The sequence below is a fragment of the Berghia stephanieae genome, chromosome 1 (assembly GCF_034508935.2).
Source record: "Berghia stephanieae isolate SIO BIC M18660-M18661 chromosome 1, UCSD_Bste_1.3, whole genome shotgun sequence".
NCBI classification, from domain to species: domain Eukaryota; kingdom Metazoa; phylum Mollusca; class Gastropoda; order Nudibranchia; family Aeolidiidae; genus Berghia; species Berghia stephanieae.
In genome coordinates this window covers 84244713-84257983 of record NC_088360.1, presented here as the reverse complement: position 1 = coordinate 84257983, position 13271 = coordinate 84244713, and the positions used below count along the sequence as shown (strand labels likewise).

The 13271-nt window shown below is 33.5% G+C and overlaps 1 protein-coding gene across 1 annotated transcript in view; it reads right to left on the bottom strand.

Moving 5' to 3' along the window:
- Nucleotides 1–10539: 10539 nt before the first annotated feature.
- Nucleotides 10540–13271, bottom strand: part of LOC144959534 (spermatogenesis-associated protein 17-like) — a 12532-nt gene continuing 9800 nt past the window's right edge. Inside the window, exons 9-10 of the mRNA XM_078892151.1 lie at nucleotides 12136–12265; nucleotides 10540–11145 (exon numbers count right to left, since the gene is read on the bottom strand). Coding sequence (XP_078748277.1) covers nucleotides 11071–11145; nucleotides 12136–12265 — 205 coding nt within the window. The 3' untranslated portion in view covers nucleotides 10540–11070. The remainder of the gene's footprint in view (nucleotides 11146–12135; nucleotides 12266–13271) is intronic.

Genomic DNA, 13271 nt, shown 5'->3' with positions numbered 1-13271 from the left:
CAGAACTTTTGGGTTGATGTATTCCTATGCCACTGACTTTTTCCTCTCTTTTATATATTTCCAAGAATTTAAAGATATTTTTTTCCAATTGAATACATTATAATATATAATTTAATCTCTCCAGTATTCAGTGCTTAAGCGCGATTATGGTAACGATTTCTTATAAATTTAGAGGGTGATGCATCGATAACTTAAGAATTATAGCAGATTTGGCCTCAAATTTTATTCAGCAGTGATTGAATCGTTAGGCGTGATAGATCTGACGGAAAGAATTTTGCAATAAACAAGTGTCCTGTCCGAGAGATAACATGTTATGGAAATGTCCGCTCCATGGGTCTTTTGGCTCTAAATGACTGCTCAACATGTGCTAGTTTTTGGTTGCGGGCAGTTTGTGGTGGGGGCTATTGGTAGAGTCTTCTACTCTACTATACGTTGTCTATTTTGAGCACATCCTGTCCTTTGCCTGGATTGAAACGATTAGTTTTACCCAGACCCTAGTTGTCCTTTTCTATGAGGGACATAGATGTGAATGGGAGCGTGTGTCTTTCTTTGAGAGATGATATTCCTCCCCTTTAACTTAAATTCGAAATAACTTCAAATACGTCTTAGTATGATTTTTAAAACATCTGGGTGTCTCCATTTGGAAAGCATTTATTTATACAGTCATATGTGTAGAAGTTTGTTCTCGTTTGCTGTGCACAGAGGAAGATCGCAGATTGCTACTTGGATCAACTTTATGAACTTTAACCTTTGTCTTAATTTTTTTTTAGATGCCCATGTTACAGGCACTGGACACTTTCTTATACGCTGGAAAGATCTTCAAGTTAGGAAAGTGCTGTAAAACTTAAACAACTAAAACTTTACTGGTTTTTATTTCCTTTTTTTTTAATAGCAAAAACTGTGAACCCGGGGGAAAGAAATAGTTACGAAATGACAAGTCTTGTAAAATATTTTTCTTTTTAGCCATCTGCTTTGATAATATATCAAAATTGTAAAGCGCCTTGAGCACATTTAGTGGATATCGCGCTATATAAAGCTCAATTTTTTTAAAAATTTAATTTAAAAAATTCGTTTTAATGGGCTTTGGTTTAGGTGTCTTTCCCCTATGCTGATAATGGTCGGCCCACACAGACAGTTATAAATGATCGAAAAGCCACAGCTAAATACAGAAAAGGTTATCTTAGCACCGATGTCAAATCCGAATAATCTTCCAACTTTTAAAAAACTGAATATTCTGCTTAAAAGTTGAATGTGTTTGTTTCAGGCACACACACACACAAAAAAACATTCTCTTCCAAAACATCACAGTGAAAATAATCTGACACAGATTAGAAGTGAGATTTAAAAATAGAATCTCTACATTTTCAGAGATCCTTTGTTTTTATGCTAACCTCTAAGTTTTAAGATACAGTTATTCGTATTGAAATAAAGCGAAGCCTGAATAAAATGAAGAAGTCACAGTTAATGTTAACGTATTCAAGTAGTAATAATTGTTAGATATTTAATGAATCTCATTTTCTTGCGAATAGATATGCCTTCAAGTATAATCACTAATCGAAGGGTACTGATTTTTTATTTTTACTCAAGTTGGTTTTGTGTGTGATAAATTTGTCTTAATGTGATATTAGCAGTGTTCTTGTTTATCTATGAATAACTGAGCTGTGTAAATTATTATATTATGGTGAGTGTTTGATTTCATGCATTGAATGTCGTGAGTGGCTACTTGTTTCAGTTATTTATAGCAGCAGCATTTGCACCAGCTAAGTATTCGTGGGTTTTGAGGGAGATAAACAGGGGATGAGGAGAAAAAGAGGAAGGGACAGAGAGAGTGAGAAAGAAAGAGAGAGAGAGAGAGAGAGAGAGAGAGAGAGAGAGAGAGAGAGAAGGAGGGAATGTGTGTTTGTGTGTGTGTGTGTGTGTGTGTGTGTGTGTGGTTATTTAGTGAGAGAGGGAAATGTGTTTTAGTGAAGAATGAAAGAGGCGAAGAAAGCGAAATTGAGATGAAAGGGTGGGTAATTAGAGAGGCAGATAGAGAGATGGGTGGATAACATAAACTTATATCAACTACTACTATGTATAGGCATATGTATATCATTGCCTTCACTTTATTATTACTACGAATTTGTGTGAAATCGTTCGATTGCGTATGTATGTCCAATGTGTCTCAGAATCTGTTTTAATGAACGAAAAAAAGGCTATTTTATTTATTGTTTTCTTTTTTTCTTTTTCTATTTTGACTTTTTTTTACATGTAATACAAAGTCACCATCGATAAATAATGTCTTCCCATTTTTTTCCTAAATGTTCTTATTCTTAATTTTTGGGTCATTTGATAACCATGACGTTTTTATAATAGAATGCTTTGAATGATGTGCACAGTATTTATGAAAGCTTGCAGAGTACTTCCGCTGTACATTGACTAAACGCCTTTTTTTTACATTTTGGCCATAAAAATGTGGCTTCCTATAGCATATCGATCGATTGAAATAACCTTCAACTTGTCAAATCCTCGTACTTAAGAAAGTTTGAGAAGTGGGGGGTCATTTTAATTGAACGGTTTAGAGAGTTAAATTTATCTGGCCAAAATATGAAAAGCGTTTTATCGGTGTAAATCAGAGTAGAGCGTACCTAGTTGTAATTTTGAACGCGTTTTTATTACCATTTTTTTCCTTTAGACATTTATGTTTTTTGCAATGTGTAAATAACAAATGACCTACATACGAAACACACGTCCCCATTTATACATTCTTTACTTGCTTTTCTTATTTCTTTAATAAACCAGCTTCACATAATGTTTCAATACAGCATTTTAATAATAGGCTACATGTTTGTGCCGAGAAGTTGGTGGTTCCCTTCATTGGTAATCCATTAATTTAAGATCAGGAATTATTCGATTAGACGTTTTGGTCTCTCTCTCTCTCTCTCTCTCTCTCTCTCTCTCTCTCTCTCTCTCTCTCTCTCTCTCTCTCTCTCTCGCTCTCGCTCTCTCTCGCTCTCTCTCGCTCTCTCTCTCTCTCTCTCTCTCTCTCTCTCTCTCTCTCTCTCTCTCTCTCTCTCTCTCTCTCTCGCCTCCTTATACATATACCAGTCTAACCAGGTTATTCATATCCATCTCCGCTCCGTGAATCTATCGTTTGTGGATCAATAAAAAGATCTTTCATTCCTTCTATTTATCTGTCTATTTATCTATCCATCTGACAGTATTCTCAATCTGTCGAGCAATCAAAAGATCAATAAATCTATGTCGGTATATATATATATATATATATATATATATATATATATATATATATATATATATATATATATATATATATATATATATATATTATCTTGTGAATGTATCTATCTACCTGTCTGTCTGCATAATCAAATAAAAATATATAAATCAAAAGTGCTCGGATTAAATGAAAAAGCAGGAGATAAAGAATAAACTTTTTAAAATTGATTTCATTTTTCGAATATCCCTCTATATATCGATCTATTTATCTATCTATCTAATTATCTATCTATCTGTTTATTTCTTTATTTATCCATCTATCCGCTTTATGCATCTATCCATCCATCTTTTTATCCAACTATCTATCTATTTATTTGTCCATCTAACCTCCTTTTTATCTATCTATCCACCCATCTATCTATCTTTTTATCAATCTATCTAGTAATTTATCTACAATATATTTATTTATCCATTTCCTACCTGTCAGTTTGTTGTCTATTTATCCATCTCACAATACAATTTTCAGTCTGTCTATCTATTTTTCTATCCATCTATCTATCCATCTATCTATCCATCCATCCATCCATCTATCTATATATATATATCTATCTGTCTACCTATCTATCCATCTATCTATCTATCTATCTATCTATCTGTCTGTCTGTTTGTCTATCTTTTTATTTATTTAATTATTTATTTTTCTTTTTCGTATCTATTAATCGGCCCATTTACCAGCCTGTGAACTATTTAATCTATCTTAATATTAATATATCTATCTGACTAGCTATCTGTGTCTGCGAATGTCTTTCTTTTTTTTTACAAAAAAATATTTTTGTTAACTCAGTACTTCATTTGCTTCGTTCCTACACCAAGATACTCTCCTGATCAAACGGTTACGACACCAATTTGAAGATAATTCTCATGCGTGCACGTATATAATTTTGTAACAAGTCTTGATTGTCTAGGAATAGGACAATACTGTGAAATGTCATAATCATTCAAATAGGAAAACGAAGGCCCCTTGGTTCGTCGCCGTAATTGCGTTATTTTTCTGCACCTATTTCATAAAGGGCACACTTTTAATTAACTAACATTAACAAGTTCGGTGCAAAGGCCTTAGGCCTTATCTAGTTGGTTCTTTTGGAATTTTTCTTTGTAGACTTGTCTGCCTGAAATTGTTTAAATTGTGACCAACCTCCTCAAAACAGTTTTATGTTAGAGGGATCTAGCGTAGCTCAGCTGTACGGTCTTGGGCTTCGTACCCGAAAATGTACTGAGTTCGAATACTCGCTGCGTTGTGGCCCGAGCTCAGTTTGGGGCGCTGCACTGCGGCTTACGCCTGGATTATTCCAGTCTTCCCTTGGAATAAAACCTAAAGACAAATTGCCCCTATGGATGAATAAAGGGGGTTTTATAAATTTTCTTTTATTAAGAACATTGACCATAAAGACAAAACAATTAGAATGAGAAAATTGAAGCTTTTTGGTGTTGAAATATTATCTGGATTATTCCAGTCTTCCTTTGGAATAAAACCTAAGGACAAATTTTCCCTATGGATGAATAGCTTTTTGGTGTGGAAAAAGAACTTACCCTATTCATTGAGGCCATTGATTTCAACTTAAATTTTAAAAGTTAGCTTATCTCTTTCCTTACCAACTAAAGGAAAATCGTCACATTCGTTACGATGCAATGAAACTGGGTTTTTTTCCATTTAGAATTGTTTTGCACATCACAGAAAAATCGGCATTATAAATTATAAGAGCTTGATGCTTTTTTTGTAAACCTCGTTTTGCTACACAAAATTATGTATAGCATACTGGGTGGGATCCTCTGACCTCCCGCTGTGGGGAAGAGGGCACTCGCTGAGTCGTCTATCCCCCTTATCTGTTTTCACTTTCCATGTTGCTCTCTGTCTGTTTATTTCCTGGTCTTGGCGGGGATCCTTAGCTGGGAGGGAGATAGACAAATGCATAGTACCATTTTTGAGAGATGATATTTTTTTTAATTGTAAATCATCTCTCTGTTACTATTATAGTATATTATCATTATTAGTTTTTAATTATGTATATTGCACTTTGTAAACATTTCAGTGTATCTTTCATAGTGAGATCCATTGTCTGTACTTGGATTGGACTTTTAGTTATAGGCACATCGGTGGATTGGTCATGAAATCTTCTTTTCCTTTGTCTTCCTTTTTCTTCAGAGCTTTCAACTTGACATCTACAACTTCCCTCTTTCATCTTCCTTTTTACTGGCGCTGAATTGACCTAACAGTGTCGCAAGTGTCGTAAAATAACAAACGTGTATAGCATATACTTCTTGCTTTTGCTTTTTTAGTTTTAACAGTCAATTTTTATGTGAGTTAAGTATGACAATTCAGGAAAAAGCATGAGAAAGGTCTGTAAGGAGAGGGTTAAAATTCAATTTTAAGCAGTTTTCCCCGACATGATACTGTTTTGAATCGACTGGTCACAGTTTGTAATTCTCATGGGTAAAATCGTCAATATAACTAACTTTATTAATTGGCAATCTGTCCTCATAATGATGAGATAACGCTCTAAAATCATAAATGTAACTTGTAAGTGCACCAATTTTTTTCTCAGCAAGCTCTATATTAAAATTAAAGATGCCTTTATGATTCTGTAGTTGGAGCGAAAAAAATTACTAATGGAAAGGATCCGGAATTAAATAAAGCAGATACTGTTTGTTTTGAACATAACTTGTAAACATTTGAGTATGTTCTCTTAGTGAAATCCTGTGCTGGTGCCTGCATGAGACGTTGAGGTAATCTCAAATAAGTACTTTGATGATCTTGGAATCTACGTCTGTTCCCTATTTGCACCATTTCCCTTACTTTATCTTGGGTACTTTAAATTGAATTTTAGAATTTTTGGACGATCATATTTTCTTTCTTTGACTGGCGTTGATATGACTTAAATGTGTCACAAGCGCTATAAAACACACAACATTTTTCAAAACAAAACAAAGCAGACACTGGGCATTTTGGGTGCAAACCCTTCGTCAACGAAAAAAAAAATATCACCTGAAACGCTCATTGTTTGTGATACCAAAAGCCTTTTCAATTTCCACCTTGTCATTAGTATTTTTTAACGATTCCATTTTGCTGGCACCGGAATGACTTAAACATGTCGCAAGTGCTGTTAAACCCTTAAAAGCAAACAAACAAACAAATAAACAAACAACCCATATGGCTCTGAAGGACTCGTCTTGTAATAAACTGTGCTTGTAAATGGTATAAATAGGAGAACCGTTTTTCTCCTATCTTTTCTTTTATAAAGAAAAAGATTACCATTGAAGTCACGCCATTAGTAATGATTAAAGTAAAATTGAGTCAACTCAATATGGATAGGTCAAATTCATTTCCAATTTTGTGAAGAATCTTATGAAATATTCAGATTCAAACGACTAAATAAGAGTTCCGATAAATTGTAATTTTGTTCTGTCTCCTCAAGCATTTAGTGAAGGATGCACGCTTACGCTGTATCATCCTATAAAATTATTATAAATTATACATTGAATTTCCTTTTCATTCAGTATTTGAAATATGTTATACTTGTTATATGTCTAGTTATGTGTCGGTTGGAGAATTGGAAGTACTGCATGATAACTATTCACTTTGCCATCAAGGCACGAGCTGTACTGGTTTACATTTTAATGAATATTTCTCTTTTCGATTCTTTGTACTTAAAATGCTTGATAATCTAGTGCAGTTATTTGCTTTTTATGCACAAATGAATGTCAATATATAGCATACATTTGCTCAAACTCTTCCCATTTTGTTGAACTGTTTATTTGAATAGTAATGGTACTTAGTGATAAGGATAAATCCACCATGACGATTAATGAAACAATTGTGTTATTCTAATACTTAATGTTTTTCCATTGAACTAGCATTAAGAACATACAAAAATTGCTCTTTCTCGGCAACATTGACTGAAGTATTAATATCTCTCTTTACATTATTTTTCAATGCTCCTAAAAAAAAAAAAAGAATAAATCATCAACTTTACTTAGTTCCCCCCCCCCAACCCACCCGTTCCCCAAGGATGTGGCGTTTTCCATAAATACCACTTTCCAAGTTTTTCAATGGATATTGTTTTAATGCATGATACACTATTCATGTGATATATTAATTTATTTAATATCTGTGTGACTAAGAATCAATACCTTCATTATAAAGTTGCTGTGAATTTCTTCATTCCACTTCAATTATGTGATTCACATTTTCAGAAGAAACAGCATTTTGTGAGGGGATAGGAATTGTTGTTGAACCTCTGCTTTCAATTTGAATCACGATGTCTTAGAAACAACATTGCACATTTTGTAGTTAATATAAGGTTAAGATTAGTATGCTTACTGTAATTAATAATGGAATAGAAAGTATTTTGTTATTAACAGATACTTAAAATCAACCTAGCATCTCTACACGAGACTCATAGTGTTACCTCAAAAATGTTTAACAGTTTTGTAAAATTCTAAAAATTAAAATTAAAAATCTGAAAAAAATACAAATAGAAATAAAAACTAATCACTACAAACTATTAGTCATATTGAAAGCAGAGAATTATAATTATTATAATTGCTTGCTGATGTCTACCATTAATTAATTATGTTTACCCCCTACAATACACCAAACTCCGTGCACTGTGGCATTGACGAGTGGTTTGGTAATGAAGAATGAAAGACCTTTTATGCTTCTTTACACTCTCTTTGCTCTATAACACAAATGGTTTTACTTGAATAAATTATTTGATAAACAAAAAGTAGAATTGGGTGTTTTTTAAAAATTATTGTTGGTTTGCGATCGATTCACTTCACATAATTATATTCCTTGGTAGGGTCTTCTGAACTCCCACGATGGGCAAGGGGTGACTTGCTGTGTCTTCATCTCCCTTTATCTGTTTTCCGAGTTGCTTTCTGTCTTTATCTTGGAATGAGATTACTTGGTTTGTCCTGGCCCTGGTCGGAGTCTTTGGCTGAGAGGGAAACAGCAGTATTAGTTTTAAGAGACGATACCTTTTTCCCATGTAAACCATCTCTGTTATGTACTGTAATTTTTTTTTCATTTAAATATCATGTTTTGTAAGCATTTGAGTGTATTCCTATTGGGAAATCATGTACTTGTGTTTGTACCAGATCCCTTTTTCTTTTCTCGGGTGCTTTTATAGTAAATCTAGATTATTATTTTTACTATCCCGTCTTGTTCTTTTTCCTGGAGCTAAAATGACCTAAAGTGTCGCAAGCGCCGTAAAACCCAAATCGCTTTTCGAAGTGCACAATCCGTTAAAGTGTCCAATGTAGAAAAAAAATCCTCTTTCTATATCTCTCTTATCTGATTACATTTACATCGTGGCAGAGGGAATTCCTTTGGATTCATCATGAGCGAGCTATTTTTCATTCTTGTCTATCTCTCTAATCAAGTGCCCTTTTTATGTGTCTTTTTATCCTTGTTCTTTAGGTGGGGTTCCTGACCTCCCATAGTGGGCAGGGAGGTACTTACAGTGTCTTCTATCTCCTTATATCTATTTTCCGACATGCTTTCTGTCTTTGTCTTGGAATGAGATAACTTGGTTTTGACCTGGCCCTAGCCGGAGTCCTGGCTGGAAGGGAAACAGTAAAATGCATTAACTATGTTGTTTTGGGAGATGATTTTTTTCCCCTGTAAATCATCTCTTTGTTATTTATTATTATATTTGTTTGTTTTTAAATGCATAATGTAAACATTTGAGTGTATTCCTCTTTGTTGGATCTTGTGCTTGTGCCCGGATTGAGATTATAGGTGATCTCAAACTAAGTACATTGATGGTATGCTCTTGGAATCTCCATCTGATCCCTATTTGTTCCCAGTTCCCCTTTGTCTTACTTTCTCTTGGGTGCTTTTATTGTAATTCTAGAACTTTTTACTATCCCATTTTCTTCCCTTTTACTGGCGCTGATATAACCTAAATGTGTTGCAAGCGCCGTAAAATCCTTAAAAACAAAATATGTCCTTGTTCTGGGACAGGACTGTCTGGTTTCGCCTGGCTGGGCCGTGGTTCGAGTCTTTTATTCAGATGGTAATTGTCCGAGGATGTGAATCTATGAGAAAGGTAATATATTTTATCCTTGTATAGCATCTTTCCATTAAATTTTGGTTATTTTTTAAACATCTAAGAGTATCTTTTATAGCAGAGGTCCCTTGACTTTGTCAGAGTGGGGCTTTAAAGTGACTTCAAACAAACAAATGCTTATACTCTAGCTTCATAACTTTTGTCTATTCCGCCATCTTCATATTTATTGACTCTGCAAAGACTCTCAAGTGTGGCAAGCGAGTAAAACCACTTCAAAACTTAAAATCCAAGCTCTATATGACCTTTCTGATTAAATGCACACTCCGCTTTAATACAAAATTTTAGCCCAAAGGTCTCGAGTGTGTGTAACTAACCAGTTAAGCTGTGAGCTGTATAATTATTTACAGTTTTGTTTATTTTCTGGGTTTGTGTGTGGGAGGGAGGAGGTTGGTGGGGTTTTTTTTTTGTTGTTGTTGTTTGTTTTGGTTTTTGTCCATTTGTTTGTCTTGTTTTGTTTTTTTTGTTTTGTTTTTTTTTGTTTTTTTTGTTTGTTTAGTTGTTTTTTGTAGGTTTTTTTTGGTCTCGTTTTTTTTTTTTCTTCATTTTTGTTGTTTGGGATTTTTCCCCTTCATTTTCCTTTTGTTGTTTTTCTTTTCTTTAGTTCTGGTTTATTTGTGTTTTGTTTTTGTTTTTTGTTTGGTAATCTTTTTTAAATAATTTTTTTGTCTGTATTTTTTTTCCTTTTTTTCTTTGTTTTGTTTCGTTCTGTATTTTTAAACTCGTTAAATAATCTTAGGTTGATAACAACAGTATCAATTTGCTATAGTAGAAACAGCACCTGGCGACCTATGATTAAGTAATTTACTTCGAAAATCGATATAGACATTGTACTTTCTTAGCTTCAAGCGAATAGGAATGATTCAATTTTTGGTCTATACAGCTGGCAGACTAAGAGACTATTTTATGTCACTCTTAAAATAAGTAAGGTACTTATTCATACGTAAATGGAGCAATGTGTGTAAAGTGTCTCGACAAAAAACACGCGGCGAGACAAAAAGTGTGAATATGTGCTTGATTTCATCATTTCTGGTCAAGAAAAAAAAATAACCCTTAAATTTCACTTTAGCCAAGGAATGGGGAATTTTCTCTGCAGTATGCATTTTTTTAAAAATCAATATCATAAAATGTTTCCTAGTCAAAAATATCGATTCTCATGTTAAAATAAAACCAAATAAAAAACATGCAAAAAGATTTTTTAATAAATTTATTCAACTGTAAGATTAAGACAATGTCACTGCGATGATAAGATATACCAATTGCTTGTGGGTTTATAAGCCAATCAAATGAAATAGAAGAAACACAATACTAACCCTTTGATTTAAAAAAAAATGAAAATTATTATTGATTAACCACGAGAAGTGAATGCTAATAACATAACCTCATAAAATAAACGACTTTAAATACCTTCTGTGCATACGAATTGTTGATGTCTAAAACAACAATTTTTTTTTTAAAACAAAGAAAGAAGAGTATGTTCAAAGTTTTATTAAGATGTTTTGACAAAATTCATATTTCCAAATTATTGCTTCAGATTAAAAGCCTTTATTGTTAACTTTTGCATCTATTTCTTCGTATGTAAAAATGGCATAAGATTAAAATACTTAAATTTGTAAGGGACATATTTACAATAATTCTTTTAAAATTCTATATCAAAGCGACAATTCCCATAAAAAGCCTTCATCAAACCTATAACGAAGCTCAACTCAGTATTCTCCATCCATTATACTTGACCTTGAGAGTATGTATCATTAAGTTTGTCAAAAATTGGGATTGGTGGAACCAGAGTCTTGAAATTCTGGGGGGAAAAAACAAATCGTAAAGTGAGTCTGAGTATTTTGTGTCATCATTTTCATTTACTAAAATAACTGCAACATTTGTCAGAAATGATGCCATAACAAAGCTATTTTAAATCAAAATCTAACTGCTAATCACAAGTACTTTAGCCCGGGACCAGATAATCAACTAATGTTCTATTACTAAGAGATACTTGCCTCGTGCAGTGAAAACATTGTGGCAGGACAACTGAGCTTAAGGCATTGCACTTTGATCCCGGGTTCGAGCCTCACTTCAGGCACTTTCGTTATTTTCCTTGGGCAAGATTATTAACCCCCAATTTGCTTACTTGGACAACATGGGTGATTCCTGTTGACATCAGACATCCTGTTTGATGGGTTATCTATATTCTATCATGGAATGCCTAGACGATGGGATCTAATAGTGCCGTTGCGAATGGACGCAATTTTTTTTCAGCTAGATTCTGTATATAACCATTGAATCATTAGAACTCTATTTAAAAGTGCCAGAAATTTTTTTAAATGGTGAAATAATCCTAACCTGCATCACACTGCCTGACTAAGAAGAAAAAAAGATATCACCTAGCCTATCCACCTCAGTAAAAATGATCTAGCATATCACGTCTTATGTCCCAGCATTTTTTCATCTCTGTGCCTGTGCCTTTGTACATGCATACTTTATAACTTTCTCTTCCTTTTCGTGTTTCGTATATTGAATTTTAAAAATTGAAGAATTGCTCCTCCCTTCGTACATCCTAAATGAGAACAATATGAAAAAAAAAAAGTTTGGTCAGCCATAAATTCATCAACAGATGACGTCCATCACCCGTATAGTCCCAGTGAGTTAAATCTTGCATAAGGAGAGAAAAAAATCCTATACCATTTACTTGCAATACGCTGTCAGCCAGGCCATCCTGACCCCATATTATCAAAAATAAAGTATGTCAAAAAGTGACAAAATCAGTATGTTAAAATCTAGAGACAAAACTTACCTGAGGGAAAATGTGCTTGTCAAGGAATTCTTCTCGGTAATACTTGGTACCGTATGGTAGATGACCATATTTGGATGTTGAGTGCAAAAGTGGCTCATAGGGCAGAGACAGGTGTGTGAATGGCTGGAATCTGAAATATTGATATGAAATTAATCATTTAAAAATCACCTTTTCCAATAGCAAGATCAGGACGGATCAATCAGACTGAAAATCTATGAGCTATGCTTAACATCACTGTTCTTCCTAACAAAAATGTGGACATCTATTTGTGTCATGATAATAATAATAATAATAATAATAATAATAATAATAATAATAATAATAATAATAATAATAATAAAAATAATAATAATAATAATAATGATAATAATAATAATAATGACACCTGTATAGCGCCTTACCCCGATTTCATCAGGCTCTAGGCGCTTAAACATTTGGAGATTGGATAAGCAAAATGTACAGTCCATCTGACATTCCTTTTATCCATCACTGGTAGTAGGAATGAAACAAATCTATATACCCCCCCCCCCCCCCCTCCCCGTTTTTGTTTTGTTTGTTTTTTAATCTAAGCCATTATCCATCATTTGCATCATATATCTTTTTATCATAAAAAGTGTGTACGAAATATTGCCAGACAAAGCAGAAAAAGTGAAAGAATAAATCCATCTAAAATAATCAGTTCTCAGATAGACTTTGTCGTGTAAGGTTAGATTGTCTGACCAGTAGCCAAAAAGTCTCAAGTTCGATGTCTGGTCAAGAAAGACTGATTTTGGGATGATATTTTTCATTGTATTTTTCTTTCTGACTTGTCTGGAACTATTTCAAACACATTTTGTCAGATTCTTGTCTAAAACTGATGCCTGCCTTCAAATTTTGCATTTTCATAAATTTTCACATCTCTAAGAAGCATTGCAAAAAAGTTTATTGAGTTCTAGGCAAGACACAACAAGCAACATTAACATATCACTAATGATGTTGTGATCGTTATCGTTATGTGTCTGCAGTTGGAAAAGTATCATTAACTGCTGAAATTAACACTCAGGGATAAAATGCAAAATAAGGATTTTCCTATTCCATTTAGATGATGATATGACCTAAAAGTGTCAAAAGATGTCATTAAAATTCTAATAACGAAG